Here is a 19471-nt window from a genome sequence, read left to right on the forward strand (position 1 = left end):
GGGAAAAAAAGACCATGTTTAAATATAGCATGAGAGTCTGTAAGTCAGATCCAAATGTCATTAGTGTCCTCAAGTGAAAGGAAATATTAAAAGATAGAATTTTCCTCATCTTGTATCATAATATCTGACTATCTACAGAGTAGAAAAATTAGACTAAAAGTTAGGAAAGCTGAATTTCAGTGTTAATAGTATTTCATTTGTACATCAACCTTTTTAAAAAGTGTCCATATGTCAAATGTAAACTGACATTCAAAATTATAATGAAATCACCAAGTGATATGTAAATTGATAGTAAGCAACAAAAATTCTTTGGTAAAGATGGTTCCTCATCCTTTGAAATGGTAAAAATAATATCTATAAATTTTCTCTCCCTCCTAAAGATTAATTAGTTAACAATTATAAAGGTTTTATACCTTGGAAGAATGCTAATAATGCAGTAGAGATAGGCAGGGAATATACCTTTTTCTTTTACATAATTTTTAAAAAAAGAAAGATTAAAATCACAATGTTAAATAATAATGAACTGCATATCAAGCTAGTTTTTCAAGATATAATATATAAATTCATTTGATAATCCTTAAAATCATACTTGGTATTACACAGCTGCAGTTCTTAATGAAACCATTTTCAATAAATTACTTTTTGTTAACCAAGACTAACCCAAAATAAGAAAATAATTATATCAAAGGAGGGAAGGAAAGTAGGGAGGGTGGGAGGGAAGAGAAAATATCTCTCCAGGTATTTCAGAAATAATTCTAGAGTAATGAAATTTAAAGATTCCAAATGTGGAAAAGCCATTTATTAGGAACTAACTAAAGAGTATCTCTAGGTGACAGTGATGTATCCTCTGGAAAAGACATTGCCTAAGGGCAGCCTTTCATGCTTTATTCACCACCCTCATCCCATCGTCTATATTTTTAAATCAGAATTTTCCTGTCTAAACATACCAGATTCTCAGTGTTTCAAAAACATCTCAAAGGGCCTGACCCAGAAGTTATTTATTCCCTGTAGATCATGGAATCAACTTTTTCTACAATAAAAAAACTTTAAAAATTTTTTATTTTAGAGAAAGAGAGAGAAAGACCATGAGCGAGCTGGGCAAGGGGCAAAGAGAGAGCGGGAGAGAGAGAATCCTAAGCAGGCTTCACACTCAGCTTGGAACCATTACCCTGGCATCATGACCTGAGCCAAAATCAAGAGTATGGACACTTAACCAACTGAGCCACCCAGGAGCCCCCACAATAAAAAACTTTTGATGAGTTGAATAGTTCCCTATTTGAAGTCTTAAAGAAATAAAAACAGTAACAGTTCCTGATAATCCAGAAATAGATTCACATTATGGATTACTCAGACATGGTCTGGAGAACCATTCCTACTACATATGGGAACAGCAACACCTGCTCTGAATTCTATCTATGGTCTCAGTTCAGTGGCAGGAACAAGAACTGTATCCATTCATTGCAGAAGAACAACATCCCAAAATTCACTCATCTATTCCTTCAGCTAATTATTAATGAACACTTACTGTTAGGCACCAAGATAAAGATTTGGTTGCCTCTACTTTAAGATGTTTAAAGTTTAATTTCATATTCATGTGAAAATGTACTGTCAATAAAGGAAGAATAGGACAAAAAGAAAAATGAGTATATAAACCTTAGGAGTTCTGGTTAAAGGAAGATAATTTAGCACCACTTTCTTCTGTACCTTTTTTTCTTAGAACTCAAGCTACTAGTACATATCAGACCTTGAAATAACTTTCTAGTGAACTTTCTGATAATTTATAACATTATTACAAGATAATACTGTTACAATTTGGAGCTAACATCAGATCTTCTACTAACTAACCAGTACAATTCCCTAGATATATTAATTACAAATTCACTTTCCTTTTCATGGGCCACACTTAACTTTTTAGACTTAGATGCTACTCGGTCTCTTTAACCTAAAGACATAGTTCAACACAGTAAACACGCACATACATACACACACAGGGACAGATGTTTATTAAACCACTATATTTGTAGAGAAATCCTAGAAAATTCAGTTGATTATGTTATTTATGTTAACACAATGCAATTATCATTAAACCATTAAAATTAAGAAGAATATATAAAATATAAATATGTATATTTGATTTATTCAATAATATATTCATTTAGTCTCTGTGACATGCCCAGAGTTACACCAGACATTTTATATAATCAGGACCCTCAAGGAGGGATGCTCATAGCCTAGTAGTGGGTATCTGTGGAGGGACCTAGAGAAGGGGATAGCCAATGGGCACATGGCAAATCCCAGGCACCATGAGGTAGCAGTCCTTTGTTGCAATCCACTAAAACTCAGGTCCAAATCCAGGCACATTACAACCTAACCAAAGCCAGGTTTGACCCAAGAAAACTAAGTCAAGATACAGAAAGACTGAAAGAAACCTTAGGAAAGAGCAGAGAGTTTCTAGACAACTGGCTTGGGAATAGGGTGCTGTTCTCCCAGGCACCAAGTACAGACTGGCTGGCCTGAAACTGCCTGATAGTGTCACCAGAAGAGTGGGAGGCAGGCATCAGCGACAGTGACACTCTGACCCTGGGATGTTAAGCTACTGATTTTGTCAGATTTTTGGTTCTTTTTGCTTCAGGGTGGTGGTAAAGCTAAAGACCCACAGGAAGACTGAGAAAGGAGATGGACTCAACATTTTAAATCCATCTAGGAGCACTAATAGAAGCATGTGCAATATGTCTGGTAGCCCTAAAGAGGAAATGCTTACCTGTGCCTGTAGGGTAGTGGCAGGGCAGTGCCAGAGAGGAAGATGGGGGAAGTTTCATAGAGAAAGTAGTGACATTTGTGTTGAGGCCTGATGGATAAAAAGAGATTTTTCAGCATTACCAAAAAATCTCGTATAACAAAGAGAAGTATAAAAGAATGTGTGTGGTCCTCAGTGTTGGAATGATAAGATCTTTAAGCTTAGAATAGATGCAGAAAGTGGTGGGAGATGAAGCAGAAAAGGTAATCATGGGTCAGATCCTAGAAAGCCTTGTATGCCTTTGTTTTTATCCTGGGTAGGTAATGGAGAGCCATTATTGAATTTTAGGGATGTGGAGTGATCAGATTTGCCTTGTAGGAGTATCAGATTTGCAATGTAAAAAAAAAATAATTAGAGGTGATGTAAAGCTAAACATGAGGAGACCTGTTAGTGTATAGGTCGTTCAATCCATACTAGAAATGATGAGTACTCAATTATATTTCTGAATTACAGAAAAGTAGATACTTAGGATCAATAATAGTGACTGACTTGATCAGGGCTGAGTAGAGGCATGGAAAAAGAATCAAGGATAACTTCAGATTCTCAACTTGTAAAACCAGGTGGATAAAGATGCCATAAAATAAAATTGCAGTTATGCAAAATTATACATCAACAAAGAATAGATGCAAAAAAAAATGGTGGTGGTGAGGACCATAGGATGATTTGTTTCCCAAAACTTTTTCAGTGTTCTATCATATGTACAAAATTATTTGGGGCTACATCTAGGTTTAAATGAAAGTTCTGCAAATTACTAGTTTATAACTTGAGTAGATTATTTAACTTCTAGGGATTTAGTCTCAGCCAATATTAATTTGTTTATAATTCACCTTGTTTCAAAGAAGATTTACAATAGTTTCTAGGGGTACTGGGGTAGCTCAATGGGTTGAGCATCCAAGTCTATTTCGGCTTAGGTCAGTATCTCACAGTTTCATGAGTTCCAGCCATGCATCAGTCTCAGCGTGGAGCCTGCTTGGGATTTTCTCTCTCCCTCTCTCTCTGCTCCTCCCCTGCTCATGCTCTCTCTGTCTCTCTCAAAATAAATAAATAAACTTAAAAACAAATAAAATAGTTTCTAAAAATACATACAATTCAACAAAACAAAATATATAAAGAGAGACGATGAGAAACAAAATAAACCCATAAGTGAATGACTTATGATCTCATAGTCTTGAGCAAGAAGGGGACTCAGACTCAGTTCCAAGCTTCCTAGCTGTCCACCCCTAGTGAGAGACATCATGAGTTCTATGACTCACTTTATCCATCGTTAGTTAATGACATTTCAGAGAAACTTCTCCATCAGATACTCACAACACAGATACTCTGTAAAACAGTGATCAGCACAAGAAATAACATCTGGAAACTTAATATGATGTCAAGTATCTCAAGATCAGTCAGTGTTACAACAGTTAAGCACAAATCAGCAAAAGCACTTCTATGGGGGGCCAAAATAGCACAAGCTGGATAAGGAGCTATTTCAAGGACTGGCTGATTCCAAGAAAAAGTTTTAGCATATCTAAAGGAATGAAAGGACTACATGTTTATTCAGGAAATCCCTCCTAAAGAGTCCTCCCATAAAATTACTCAAGAACACCATCTGGAGTGCCTGGATATCTCAGTTGAGCTTCCGACTCTTGATTTTGGTCCAGGTCTTGATCTCATGGTACATGAGATCGAGCCCCACCAGGCTCTCTGCTGTTAGCAGAGCCTGCTTGGGATTCTCTCTCTCTCTCTCTCTCTCTCTCTCTCTCTCTGCCCCTCTCCAGCTTGCACTCTCTCTCAAAAATAAATAAATAAACTTCAAAAAAAAAAGAAAAAAGAACGCCATCTAACCACTTTCCCATCCCCAAGGTCTTGATGATTATTGAACCACTGGTCTAACAATGGCAATTCTCAAGATTTTTCTGCTTCCATGTTAAAAAAAAAAAAACAGTTTTCAAAAATACAAGATGTAGTATAAACCCATTAAATAGGACCAAATAATGGAAAGGAAGTCTAGACTCACAAAAATTCTAAATACTCATGATATTTCAGTCCTTTTACTGTAAGCAATTAGCTTTTTAAAATGCCCATTAGAATTTCTCAAAGACTTGCGTTAGTAAATTATTTCTAATTTATATCACTTTCTACCATTTAATGCTGCCCCAAACTTGAAAATGGATTTTCCCAAGTAGGTTAAAAAGGTTACATGCCTCTTCTGACCCACATATACTTGTGTATAATCTATTAATTTGTTTCTTCATCATACTTGGCATTAATTCAGGACCAGGTAGTGAGAATTTACAGAAGTTAAAACAGAGTCTTGATCTTAGAATTAGGTATGTGAAGCCTATGTCCTTTAGTCTTTGTGTTGTTTCTACAGATCATTAAATAAAAGTTTATGTGTGGCAGTGTGGTAATTATTCAATTTAGAGTTTCCACAAAGTTTTACAAAGTATACATTTCAATGTCAGACTTTCTTAGTGGTTAAGAAGATGAGAAAAGAGGTAGAACCCAATGCTATTCTTTGTAACTTCAAGTCTATTCTGCCTCAAACAGCTAAGATATCTCTGGACACATTTATTTATGAGCAAAAACTTTCTTAAACAACATAATGGTCCTTCTTTATTCACTGATACTCTTTCACTATAGTAAAGGTGTTAAATCAGCAGAATCAATGTCATTGCCATGGGAAAAGAATATGATGACATTCTTCTGCAGCCAAACAAAAGAACTGTGAATAAGAGGCGGAGATCAGTGAATAAGAAGAAAAAGAGCTTAATTCAAACTGAAAAATGCTATTAATACTTGAATTTGTAAAGTATGAATATCTATTAAATAGCTTCCATAGTATTTCTTTTTTCATTTTATGACTTTTTATTTTTTTATCTAATTTTTTTTATCGTAGGATAAACTTTAAAATGACTTTCAAGTTTTTTTGGTAAAGCAAACATGGAGTGATAATAAATTTTTAATAAAATTGTACGGTCAATTTTCAAAATCTTATATTTTCAGTGGGGAGGAGGTGTCTCTGGATTTGAACACTGAAACACAAGCCAATGAGCTACAAAATTTATACAAAGAACCTGTCCTGTAAGTTCTCCAAATGCATACATTTTAATTGCTTCTTATAAAACTGGATTTTGAAAAATAATTTACACAGTGAATATGGCAATACTTTTTAAAATTTTTATTTTATTATTATTTTTCAATTCTAATATAATTAACATATAGTGCTGTATTAGTTTTGATCCTACAGGAAAATTGCTCTAGCACTTAGGACCAGTCCTGACTTTGGTCAGAGTCTTCCTTACCTGATAGGATTAGTAAGAGTGCAGCTCTCCACTAAAGTCCTAGTGGCCAGAAGAAGCCACAAAAAAGTAATCTGGGAGGCTACTCATCCTTTCACATTAAAGAGAGAGAGAGAGAGAGAGCTAAAACTTAACAAAGCATTGTGTTCCCGATCCTGTGTTTCACAAAATATTCAGACAGATGCAGGACAGGAATCAGCAATGTGGAATTGTTGTTCCTCAACTGAACAACAAAATTTTTACTGTGATTTCAATGCTTCTTTAATAATGTGAGCCCTAATGAGCAACTACCTAAGTTTATTAAAAAACTGCAATATGCAATGGTAACCACCAGAAGGAAGGAGAAAGGCAAGGACAAAGAGAGAACAAACCAACAAAAAAATGAAATATTTTCAGTTTGAACCCTACTTATTGTTAAAAAATTGTGCCTTGTCTAAACATAGAAGATGAGATAGGTAAAGCCAGCTCTTCTGGATTCCTTTTTCAGAAGTAGCTTCCTAGCCTCTCTCTGGAAGAATGGAAAAATGATGGGGCTAACCCAGAATTTTGCAACCTCAGCGCTATTGACAGTTCAAACCAGATCACGCTTTGCTGTAGGGACTGTCCTGGGCATTATGGAATGTTTAGTAGCATCCCTGGTCTCTACTCACTAGATCCCAATAGCATTACCCAAGTCATGACTGTGAGATTGCCCACAGTCACTGAAGAAGTGCATCTGGTCAAGAACTACAGTATTTTTAAATTTTTCTTTAGTTCTTTTGAGCCTTCCACCTGACAGGATAGACTACTGCAGCCAGCAACACAATGACTGATAAGCCTTTCTCTTCTGGCAACTTTCTCCTATTGTGGCATATTTTATTAAATATTTCACCTGGAGGTCCACTGATACACCTCTTTTAATGCTATATTCAATATTTCTTAAATATTTATTTATTTATTTTGAGAGAGAGAGAATGAGAGCGGGGAAGGGGCGAAAAGAGAAGGAGACAGGATGACACCTATGTCCATGCTGACAGCAGTGAGCCCCATGCGAGGCTTGAACCCATGAACCGGGAGATCATGATCTGAGCTGAAGTAGGAGACTTAACTGAATAAGCCACCCAGGCTCATTTTTAAGATAGTATATTTAAAGAAAGAAAAAGAAAAAGAAATGAAATAAAGTCATTCTACACAAATTCTTCCTTACCTCCCCAGGAAACTGTCATGAAAAGCAGCCATAAAGTAAAAGAGTAAGAGAGGTCAAAGACAAAAAGCACACAGTAACACACGACAAGGAACAAAATCTGCTATTATTTCTCAGATGTTAAGAAAATCAAATTCTCTTCTCCGCTGCTTTTCCCACCCCAGCCACAGCACCTTTTCTTTGCTCCCTTTGCCAACACACCCTTTAAGAGTTAACTAAGTCGTCTCTAATCTCCTCCCATCTCTTTTAACCTGTTCCATTCAGACCATCACTGCCACCACTACAGTTAAACCACCCTTGTCCGGGTTTGCAGTGACCTTCACATTAATAAATCCTGTGGCCATTTCTAAGCTCTCATCATACTTCACTTAGCAGCAGCATATGACACAGTTGATTACTCCTCTCTTCCTTTGCACAATTTCTCCCTTGGCTCCAGAACTCCACACTCTCTTGATTTCCTCTTTACTCACTAGTTGCTCTTTTTCAATCTCCTTTACTAGTTTCCTCCTCTTCTCCCCTTTCTCTTAATAATGCAACAATCCTGGGCTCAGATAATTTATTTCCATCTGCACTCACTTCCTAGTGAGTCACCCAGTCCAGGCTCTTAAACACCACCTATGTGCTGATGACTCCCAAACTGCCTCTCTCCCAGACTCATATATCCAACTTCCTGCTTGTCACCTCCACTTGAATATCAAATAAATGTTTCAAACCCAGATGTGTCCAAAAGTGAGTTCCCGATCCTTCCCCCTAAACTTGCCCCACCCACAACTTTCTAACACCATTTGAATGGCAACTCCATCCTGTTAGTTGCTCAGGCCAAAAACTGTGCAATCATCCATAACACCTAGCTTTCTCTCACCTTCCACATACGGTTAATTCAGGAAACCATATTAGCTTCACTTCAAAATACATTCAGTATCCTTTCACTTCCCATGTCCTTCACTGCTGCCATGCTAATGCCACCAGCACCTCTCAACTGAAATACTGCAAACATCTCATTACTGGTCTTCCAGCTTCTCTCCTTGCCCCTATAGGATATTCTCAACACAGGAGTCACAACAATTCTTTCAAAATGTAAGTCATATCTGGGGCACCTGGGTGGCTCAGTTGGTTGAGCATCCATCTGACTCTTGATTTTGGCTCAGGTCATGATCCCAGGGTCATGGGATTGAGCCCCACATCAGGCTCCACACAGAGCATGGAGCTTGCTTGGGATTCTCCCTCTCTCTCTCTCTCCCTCCCTCCCTCCATTCCTCCCTCCCTCTGCCTCTCTCCCTCACTTGTGTGTGCTCTCTCTAAAATAAAAAAGTTAAAAGTAAAAATATATATTTTTAAAAATTCATAAAATAATAAAATGTAAGTCATAGCACATTACTCTTCTGTTAAAAACTTGCAGTGGTGCTCCATTTCATTCAGGGCTGAAGCCCTTATTTTATTTTATTAATAAGCAAATGATCTTTTTTCAAAAGTAATCTCTGTGCCCAATGTGGGGCTTAAACTCATGACTCCAAGATCAAAAGTCTCATGCTCCACCAACCAAACCAACCAGGCACTCCCAACTAGTCCTTTATATTGTCTAAATTGTCTAGAGGTCCTGTCTCATCGTCCTGACCCCTTTCCTATTTCTATTCTCCTCTCTAACTCCACTCAGCCTCCTTTGTGTTTATCAGACATTCCAGATATATGCCAAACTTTGGGTCTTTGCACTGGCTTTTCTCACTTTCTGGAAGGTTATTGTCCTGCCATGAATAACTACTTCATCTTCTTCAATATTGCCTTTCAATTAGGCCTAGCCTAACCATCATATTCCTACTTACAAATGACCTCTCCATCATCCTGTTACCAGTGTTGCAAATCCCCCTCACCATGAATAATTTTTTTTCTTTTTTTCACAACACTTTTCAAGTTTTAATATCAACAATTTGCTAATTGTTTATTTTCCATTGTCTGTCTTCCCTATCTAGAATGTAAACCTGACCATAGCTCCATTTTTTTCTGGTAAGTCCCTCAGAATTGTGCCTAGCACAGAGTAAGCATACAACTTATATTTGTCAAATGAATGAATTAAATAAAGTGCACAAATATCCCATCCTGAAGTAAAAGGGATGGCAGCATTCTTTTTTTTTCTTGATCCTTTTTCTCATTTTCCTGGTCATACATCAAAGCACTAGTTGGCCTGGGAGGGAGAAGGATCTCCTTTTGGTAGAAAGGAACAGATAAATAGAACTTAGGAGAGGTTTTTATTGGAAGATTTTAGGTTTTAAGGGACTTTCTGCCTTTTCAGTTTGGGGATCTGTGAAATCTTGGGCTGTTTGGGGGATTTTAGGACTTTTATGTCCTGTTTATCACTCTGATGTCTAGTTTGTTGGGGCTTCTAGTTGGAAGTACGTTCCAAAATAAGTGAAACAAAGGAGCTAGGGATGAGGACCAAAAAAAAAAAAAAAAAAAGGAGAGGAAACAGGCTGCTAAAAAGAACTCAAGGAAAACAGAAAAAAGAACTTGAGGTTTTCAGTCCAATTCACTAAAGTAAGCTCACTAAAGTAAGACAGTGGGCTAAAATTTAAGGCCAGTGCTGATATTAGCAAGGAAAATTGTAAATCAGAGTGTTCCTTTTAATCTCAGGAGACTGAAAGTGGCAGATAGGGTACAGGAGAAGCCCTAGAATAACTGTATAAATAAGTAAATTAATCCCATTATAGTAGAGGGTTTTAAAAAAAACACACTCTTCCATACACATCTCCCTAATATACATATATATATATATATATATATATGTATATATACACACATACACACACACACACACACACACACACACACACACACAATCTCTATCTCCCAAGATAGAAGCACAAAAGTAATGAAACACATACGTATTCATTATCTAATGCTATGTAACAAATTACCCCCAGATTTAGTGGCTTACCACAATAGTAACCATTTATTATCCCTCACAGTTTCTGTGACACAGGAATCCAGAAGCAGCTTGGTTGGGCAGTTCTGGGTTGGGGTATCATAAAGTTCAGTCAGATGTTGACTGAGCAAGGGAAAACTGAAGGCTTAACTGGGCTGGAGGATCTGTTTCCAAGGTAGATCCCTTATATGGCTGGCTCTCAGCAGGTGGCCTCAGCTCCTTCCCACATGGGCCTCTCTACAGGGATGCTTGAATGTTTTCACAACATGGCAGCTGGTTTTCCCCAAAGTAAGCAATATAAGAGAGCAAAGGATACACAAGAGCAAGGCAGAAGCCACATGCCTTTATGTACAATATAGCCTTCTACTGTACTTTACTGGTTACACGGGTCAGCCCAGATTCAGTATGGGAAAGGAGAATGTAGGGTGTGAATACCAGTAGGCAAAGAACATTGAGGCCATCCTGAAAGCTGGCTACCACCACAGTCAAATGGCTTCACATATAAATGACAAAATAATCCTGATCTATCTTAGAGTTGACTAGGATGCATCATTTCTGTTTACATCACTTCAAAACGTGAGATCCTTTATTCACCTTGCTTTGCCTCCTCATCTCTATCACCTTAGCAATGTATTTTTAATTTAATTTGTTCAAGTTTATTTATTTTGAGAGAGAGAGAAAGAGAGAGTGTGTGCAAGTGGGGAGGGACAGAAAGAGAGGGAGAGAGAATCCCAAGCAGGCCCAGGGCTGTCAGCGCAGAGCCAGATGCGGGACTTGAACCCACAAACTGTGAGACCATAACCTGACCCAAAATCAAGAGTCAGATGCTTAACTGACCCCCATTTTTAATTTTAAAAGTGGATTGCAAACAATAAAGTTGTGACACTTCTGAGGAAAATATAAGAAGATATATCATGCTCTTGATTCAGCAGGGGAAAAAAAACTTGAGGATCTACTTTTCTATGTTAGAGTTGATTAACCCTGAGGAAAATGAACAGATATTAAAATATTGGACATAGACAGAGGAAAAAGAGTCACAGGGCTTGCTTATGCCTCTATCCAGAGTACACAATTTACTCTTAGACCTCAAGAAAGCACCTAATGTCTTTGTATCTCAATTTCCTCATATGCAAAATGCAGATAATATTCATTCACATGTATAAAGAGTGATGTGTGAATATAAATTGGGAACTGAGCTCTATTTTATATGTATCAAGATATATATCTTCAATTATGTAGAATGCCTTTACAAAGAGTAAACTTGATCAAATTCAAGATATATATGTCTTGATATAAATTATATAATTATACCTTATTATATATATAATTATATATAACAAGACATATATGTCTTGACTTAAATTATATACGTATACATGCATATAATAATATATAATATAATATAATAATATACATGCATGTATACATATAAACATACACAACCAAGATATAAATCTTGGAGAGGCACCTGGGTGGCTCAGTCAGTTGAGCAACTGGCTTCAGCTCAGGTCATGTTCTCAAGGTTCATGAGTTCGAGCCCCACATCAGGCAATGTGCTAACAGCTCAGAGCCTGGAGTCTGCTTCAGATTCTGCGTCTCCCTCTCTCTCTGCCCCTCCCCTGCTTGTACTCTGTCTCTCTCTCTCAAAAATAAATAAACATTAAAAAAATGTTTTTAAAGATATAAATCTTGGCTTATATAGAATATGTATTCACAAATAATAATCTTAACCAAATTCCTTACATAGACTATTCATATGTCGCAACAGCACTCACCTCTTTCTCATTCCTCCAATAACTCTATGAACTCTGAGAATTTTTTCTAACTCAAACATACTATGACTGTCAGTAGTATGGAAAAGAGATGATGTCATAAACACATTGTGTTACAGTATCACTAAGGGCCAGATTCATCCTTAGTTACATAATCCTTGAGGTATACCAGCCTTGCTAGACTCAAAAGAGAGACTTGGAGTACAAAAAAAGAGAAGGAAGGGGCTAAACAAAGCCCTGAAGCTATAAAAATTCTTAGTATATTCTCATTGTTAATCCTTGGCAAAGAAGCAGTTTGGATGTAGAAGAAGGCAGTGGAGAGCTTCAAAATAATTATATCTTCCATAAGTACCATGGCACTTTCTAGTCACAAATGCTCAGGGAGCAGAAAATCATCCAACAGACCCCATTTTCCCCCTGCCAACATCTCCACAGTAAGATCAGAGACCCAAGAGCCACTCTCCCTGTTACCTAGATGTCAAGCGGCTACCTCCAACAAATGGCAGTTTTTATCATTAATTATTTCATGCTGCTTTCATCTGTAAGATTTGTAATCCATAAGAACAACCTAAGAATGATAATAAAATCAAAGCTATCTTTTAAAAGCCTGTATGCTTTTATTGTTATAAATGCTTCACAAGTAAAAGATCAGTCAAAAGCATAAAGGTACACTGATTTGAACTTCCTTTGTGCTTGAATTAGAGTGTTTCTTTTGGAACACCCTCACATCAGGCTTCTGCGTCTCTTGGCAAAATCATGAATTGGCTGATGTTGTCTTAGAGGCTTTCCTAGGTCTCCTTTCCCACCATCATTCTTCTTTCATGGACTCCATTCTGTTTCCTAGGAATCCCTCCCACTGCCTTCCACATTCTGCCCACTGCACAGTCAGTCATGTTCCAAACTTTTTATAATTCTCCTTTCTAACATTACAATATGTTTTTCCAAAGATTTAATTTCTTTGATAGGCTTGCTAGGTGGGTAACTAACCTGATAATCTTTACCACATTCTCTTTAAAATTGTTTTTCAATCAGAAATTTCTAGAAATGCTATCAATATCTCAGCACAAAATATTGTAGGTATTTTGGTAAGTAGTAGAGAGGACACTTGAGTATAACTAGACCTTTCAGAAAAGTGAAGTTCAGGGGCGCCTGGGTGGCTCAGTTGGTTGAGAGCTTGACTTCGGCTCAGGTCATGATCTCACAGTTTGTGGGTTTGAGCCCCACATTCTGTGATGACAGCTTGCAGCCTGGATCCTGCTTCTGATTCTGTGTTTCCTTCTCTCTCTGCCCCTTCCTCCACTCGCACTCTGTCTCCCTCTCAAAAATAAACATTAAAAAAAAAAGAAAAGTGAAGTTCATTGGGTTGCTTCACTTGGCCTAAGAAGTTGATGTACATGTAGGGGTTCAGGACAGACCACCCCTATACACACACACACACACACACACACACACACACACACACACACAATGTGCCACTTTGGCATATGGATTAATTTGAGCTGAAGGCACTTGAGACCCTGCCCACTCAAAAGAAACTTTTGTCCCTCCCTTAACCACACCAAAGAATCTAAATTGGGGGGTCTTTCCCAGAATAAGGGTTATTAATAGAAATAGATTTTATTGGAGTGACCCATCTGTATGGTATGACAAACATCTAATTACCAAACATCTGCTCTTATCACCCTGTGAAATGCATTCCTTTCCTCTGAAATCCCAGACCTCTACCCACCTTCTCCTTAGTCCAGAGTAACAAAGATAGCTCATTTTGCCTGGTTGTCTTTGGACTTCCCATGTCTATGCATCTATTAAATTTGATTTTCTCCTGTTAATCTGTCTCAGATCAATTTATTTCTTAGTCCAGCTAGGAGGACCTTTGAAGAGACAGGAATTATTCTTGCTCCCCAACATATGAAAGCTGTTCTCTCTAAAATCATCCTTAAGGATAAGAATATAATCCGAAACATCCTAATGAGCATCCATCCAGTTGGCTTCCCACTGCAGTTAAAATAAAATGTATAATCCTGATTAGGGTCAGAAAGATCTGGCTTCTCCCTACCTGTCTCTACCTCAGATCTTACATTCCAGCCAAACCAGCTTTCCTTCTGTACTTGAACATGTCAAACTGCAACCTCATTCCTGCCTTAAGACTGCTATGTTTCAGTACTTGGCATGCAAATTTTACTTCATTTGGTTCCCAGCTCAAATGTCACCTCTTCAGATAATCTAAAGTAACCATACAATCGCTTTCTAGCACATCATCTTATTTTCTTTCTTTCTTTTTTTTTCCCATGATTTGTACTCTTTAATCCCCATCACCGATTTCACCCATCCCCCCACCCACCCTTCCCTCTGGTAACATCAGTTTGTTCTCTATAGTCAAGAGTCTATTTCTTGGTTTGTCTCTCTTTTTTTTTCCCTTTGTTTGTTAGTCCTATTTTATTTTCTTCATGTTATTATCATTGTGAAATTTTCCTGTTCATGTATTTGTTTACCTGCTCCTTCTAGGTCCCTTATTAATGTACTCTTCATTGTCCATCACGTTCATCACTGTATCCCTAGTGTTTTGCACAGACCTGATACATATCCAGTACTCAGTAAATATGTGCTGAATGAATGCATGAAGATGAATCCAAGCATAATATAACCAATAAACTTAAATAATTGAGAAATCCTATACTAATATTGGAAAGGAGGGGAGCAGTGTTTAATATCACCATAACTAATATAACTAACTTGTGTTTGTAAGACTTTGATTGATCATGGACTACAGCACTTTTTAACAAAATATTATTAATATTGGATTGATAAATATTCCATTTCCCTCTTTGAAAAGCTGTCCTTTTGATGAGGTATCACAAATAAATGTCAGTATTCCCTGAGAAATATGGCGAACTCATCTTATTCTTCTGTCGGTGATAAGAAATTACATTTCCCTTTGGCCAATTTCTGTCTGTTCTAGGTATGTAGCATCTATTGCTAGGACTTCAGAAGCCAATGAGCAACTTGCCTGTCACATGCTCCAACAAATGATCTCTTCCCCCATACAGTGTAGCTAAGCAGAGAAGCAGCTTTCCTAAGATGATAACCAACACAGCATAGAATATTGTTAAACCTATGGTTTATTATCCTGCAAAGTTTACCTGAGCAGGCTGCCGAAAGAAAGAAAAAGGCTAGCAATTTAACAGTTTGGTTTTCTACCAGGCAGTCCCTATTTAGCTGGTTGTAACTTAGAAGCAGAGGTCTGAGAGCAAGAAGTTCAGCAAGCCTGCAGTCAAATGCTTTTGTAGAGATCGTCTCTTAAAAGGAAAAATTGAGGCAAGTCAATGGGTTACAACTTTCTGGGCTTGCTTTTGTTATCTATAAAGTATCACCACTAAACCTGCTTTGCTAAAGTGAAACTGCAAGGATTAAAAAAAAGGGGGGGGGGCATCTTTCCTTCTAAGAATTATTAAATAAACCGGTTTTAAAAAAAGAAACCCAACATTAGTAGAGAGGGGAAAAAAATACCCACAAATCAGTAAGCGTTACATAACATAACTTTCCCTTTAAGGAAAACATGTAGTATAAGAAAACCTTATTTTTAAAAACTGCAATGAAATTTCTTGAAACCACACATCCTAGCAAAGCTTGATTTTAATTCTTCCAGAGGAACTATTAACACTTAAATGACAAAACTCTATTAACCTCTATTCTTCAATTATTTCACTATCAAATTAAATGTAAGGAAATACACACAATCCTACCTTGGCATCCAAAACAAAAACTTCTTGGTTTTTTTTTGGGGGGGGTGGGGAGGAACTAAAGAGGAGGTGTCTTTTTCATCAAACCTCTTATACTAGTTCACTTCTCATTAATTTGGTCTCTTTTGTATTTTTTGTGCTTCTGCCCAGATTAATTTCAAGAGTAAGACCAACTCTAGCTGCCATGTACTGTAAAATTTTTTCCACTGTTCATGGACCATTTACAATCGCAAGGTTTGGGGTGGGTATGAAATGTATTCCTGCCAATGGATAGTCCCATCAGCAATGCTGAAAAACAGTCCTTCTGTTTCGCTCATCATGCCATATGGTTCCATAAAAAAGGAGCTAACCAAAAGTGCAACTAATGCACCTTGTCAATCTTGGTTTAGAGTAATGATATGATATTGTGGTAAGGAAATTGTAGATGGGTATATTCTCTCATTCTTCCTTTAGTCATCTACCACTTTAAATATGTACTGATTCATTGGAAGAAAAAAAATTCAGGCTTAAGACCTTTTCTATTTTACAGGAACTGTAATATTTTAAAGAAAATACATTGCAAGAAAATTATTATACATATATTACAGTTTCAAACAGAACCCCGGTGTTTTGTAGTAACATCTTCCAAAAGATTAAGGATCATGGTTTTAAGCCCTTTCCAATAAGTGATTTGAGAACCCCGGAGCAATTAAAAAGCAAGCTGAAGCACCAAGATAAAGTTGTGTCCCCCTAGTGACCTCTAGAGTGGAGCTAAGCTCCCACAAGCAGGACTTGGGGAAAAAGCAAGAAGCACGCCAAAGCCTAACGCGCTGCTAAAACCAAGCCGTTACCTTCAATAATGTATCCACTGGCATCTCAGAGGGGTGGTCCTATTTTATATAACCCTAAAGCACAAGAAGTCTCCGCCTCCCCGGCCACGAGACCCATTGGGTCGAAATCCAACTTCAAGCACCGTCCCTTCCTCCTTCCCAAGTTGCTGAGGTCCAGCCCTTCCCCACCCACCCAGGGGCACAGCCTTCAGGAGCGTAGTGTGGAGCCGACTTCCACCTCTCCATAGTGCTGCACACAACCTCTCGGCCACTACCGGTTCCACTGCACAAGCTTGGGAGCGGGAGGGAGCCCGCGACCGGCGACCTCTACGAGTCCCCGCTGCGGGCTCCTGAGGCCAGTACACCGGCTCCCGGCGCACCGCACTGAGAGTCCAGACGCACCCTCCCGCCCCACAAAGCCAGATGCAGCTCAGGAGGCTCCCTCCCGAGCTCTTTCTTGTCCTCTCTGCCATCGCTTCTCCTCCCCTGAACTTTCCAACTTTGGAACCCCCGGTTGCAAAGGAGCAACAGAGGGGAATTGCTAGACTAGAGTCACTGCCTGCCAACCCACGTCGGGAAGAAGGAACTAGCCCGCAGGGACCTGGCCGGTAGCAACTCTTGACCTTTGGGCAAAAGAAGACCCAGAAAGCTGCTACCTCCTCCTCAGGATGGAGGTAAAATGGATGCAGAATTTGCCACCCTATGGATGAAGGGGCGGTGGGAGGGGGAAGGTTGGGAGGTGGGAATAGAAGAGACCAAGGGGGAAAAACTCCCTCCCTCCCTCTCTCTCTCTCTCTCTCTCTCACACACACACAAACGCGCGCGCGCGCGCGCACACACACACACACACACACACACACGGGGAAAACCTCTCAATCTCCCTCTCAATTTCTCTCCCGCGCGCGCACCAACACACACGCACACGCACACACACGCATCCTGTTTCCGATAAGGATGAGACGCTAGGAGCCCAGAGTCTCTCGTATCCCCACTACCCTGAGGGGGAAACGTGCAACAGATAACCTAGCTCTCGGAGTAGGAAAAAGGGTGGGGTGAGAGAAAGAATCTCCAGGTTTCCCCACGTTAGAAAAAGGGGACAAACTCCTGTCAGAGTCTCCCCGGAGGCACAGGGAGGTGCAGCAGTGCTGAGGTCCCTCCACCTCCCGGAGAAGGCAAACTCTTCCCCTGCAGGCTGCCTACCACCTGGCGGAGCCTGGATGTAAACAGGCCGGCCCCAGGGGCGGACCGTGGGTGCGAGGTGGGATGGGCCGAGGTGAGAACGGAGCGGAACTCACCCTTGATGCTGGAGGGCTTTCTCTTCTTGGCCATTTTCTGCCCCCGTCCCTCCCCCAGACCCCCCGCGCGTTTCCTCCGGCTGCCGCCCGGCTCCCGGAGCCCGCTCGGAGGCTTCCCGGCGAGCTCTCGCCGCGGCACTCAGCTCAGCGAGCTCTTTGTTGCTGTGATGGCATCTGCGAGGCGGCGGTGGCCGCCCGGCTGCGCGCTCGGCTCGGCTCGGCTCGGCTCTGCTGGGGCGGGCGCCGCCGCCCCTCTGCTCTCGGCCGCGCCGCGCTGCGAGCCTGGCGCTCGCGCTGCTGTGGCCGCTGTGGCTGCGGCGGCGACTGTTGATGCTGCTGTGCCGCTCCAGCTGCTGGAGGGGGCAGCGCAGGGTCCCCGGAGCGCCCGCCCAGAGCTGACCTCCCCCTTGCCCACACCCTCCCTCCCCAACTCCCCCACCCTGGTGTCCCGTCTGAGCCGCCAGCTCCAATCCAACCAGTGACGGCGCCGTCATCTAGCAGCCGCTGCCAGGGAAGGTGGCGGTGGCGGCAGCGGGGGGCTGCTAGGGGAAGATGGGAGCCCTTGGCTCTCTGGGGCCAGGAAGTAGAAAGCCAGGCAGCCCGACTCTGGTGGAGCCCGCATCCTGCCGGCCTGCCTGCCTCCGGGCCTCCGAAACCCTCTCCCAGGCGGCAAGACGCGATGGGGGGCTCGGGGGTGGGGGCGAAAGACACAGGTATCCATTGGCCAACAAGAACTCCAGCCAACTGCGAGAAAACGAGCACTGGCACTATCGACCCGGCCCCACCACCGGTTTCCCCAAAAAGCCTCTTCCGGGGCACCAATCCTGATTTCCAACCGGGCGATTAGCCCCGGGGCGCGCGGATGCCTCCCTCCAGAACCGAGAAGGGAAGAAAGAGTAAAACTGGAAGCTAGTGGAGAGGAGAAATTAAATTCGAGGCAGCCCATCCCCAGACACTTGGAAGAATGACCTAGTTCACGCCCTAAGCCTCCTTATAACGAGGACTCAAGACCGTTTCCTTGGGGCTGTGGGAATAGAGGGAAGAAAGTTCAAGCTCTCAGATGTTGCAGGGACTCGGGGAGGGTGGGGGGGCAGTGATTTCGTGGCCTCCGGTACAAGCTTTGTCCCAGTGGCCGCGTTCTTTCTCTCTCTGATTGGGGATTTGGAAAGATTTCATTTTCCTGGAGGAGCTGTCCTCTGGCGTGCTGATCAGACGAGGAATCTCTCCAGTGTCCTAGGACTGCAAGAGCATGCAAAAGTTTAAGACACATGTGAGAATGTAACCAGGCTTTAAAAGAAGGGCAGAAGGGGTAAAGCCGGGAGGAGGTTACCAGTGTGGGAGAAGGATACAAAATCTTTTTTTTTTCCTTTACAGGAGCTGAGTTTTCCCCTAAACCTACTTGCTATTTCACAGTGATCTTATTAACACTTCTTTCCTTTCCCTACATTTCCAACCTAATCTGATTATCTAAATATCCAGTGATTCCATTCAGGACCAGTAGCCAGAAGTTGCCCCAGCATCAATGTGGTGTAACAGAAAGAATACTGGAGTCCAAACCCCTGGTTTTATTTTTTGACCCTGGAACTTCATGGCTCTGAAAATTTGCACAAGTCGTTTAAGTCCTCTATTCTTCTGTTTTCTGGCTTATAAAATATCATCTCAAACATTCCT

General features: G+C 40.5%; 1 protein-coding gene across 11 annotated transcripts in view; it reads right to left on the reverse strand.

Moving 5' to 3' along the window:
- The window catches only part of SLC44A5 (solute carrier family 44 member 5), a 369855-nt gene extending 351962 nt beyond the window's left edge, over nt 1–17893 (reverse strand). For 3 of the 11 annotated variants that reach the window (XM_053214253.1, XM_027058847.2, XM_053214251.1), the window contains exon 1: nt 12627–14251. Coding sequence is in view for 1 of the 11 variants with exons in the window: in XM_053214252.1 (XP_053070227.1) it covers nt 17801–17834 (34 nt within the window). In the remaining 10 variants the exon portion in view is untranslated. Of the gene's footprint in view, nt 1–2761; nt 2849–11959; nt 12409–12626; nt 14252–17800 lie in introns of those variants that run through there. The other 8 variants (XM_053214246.1, XM_053214250.1, XM_027058846.2 and 5 more) reach the window with 6 other exon arrangements.
- Between the last annotated feature and the right edge of the window lie 1578 nt (nt 17894–19471).

The sequence above is a fragment of the Acinonyx jubatus genome, chromosome C1 (assembly GCF_027475565.1).
Source record: "Acinonyx jubatus isolate Ajub_Pintada_27869175 chromosome C1, VMU_Ajub_asm_v1.0, whole genome shotgun sequence".
Classification (NCBI taxonomy): Eukaryota; Metazoa; Chordata; class Mammalia; order Carnivora; family Felidae; genus Acinonyx; species Acinonyx jubatus.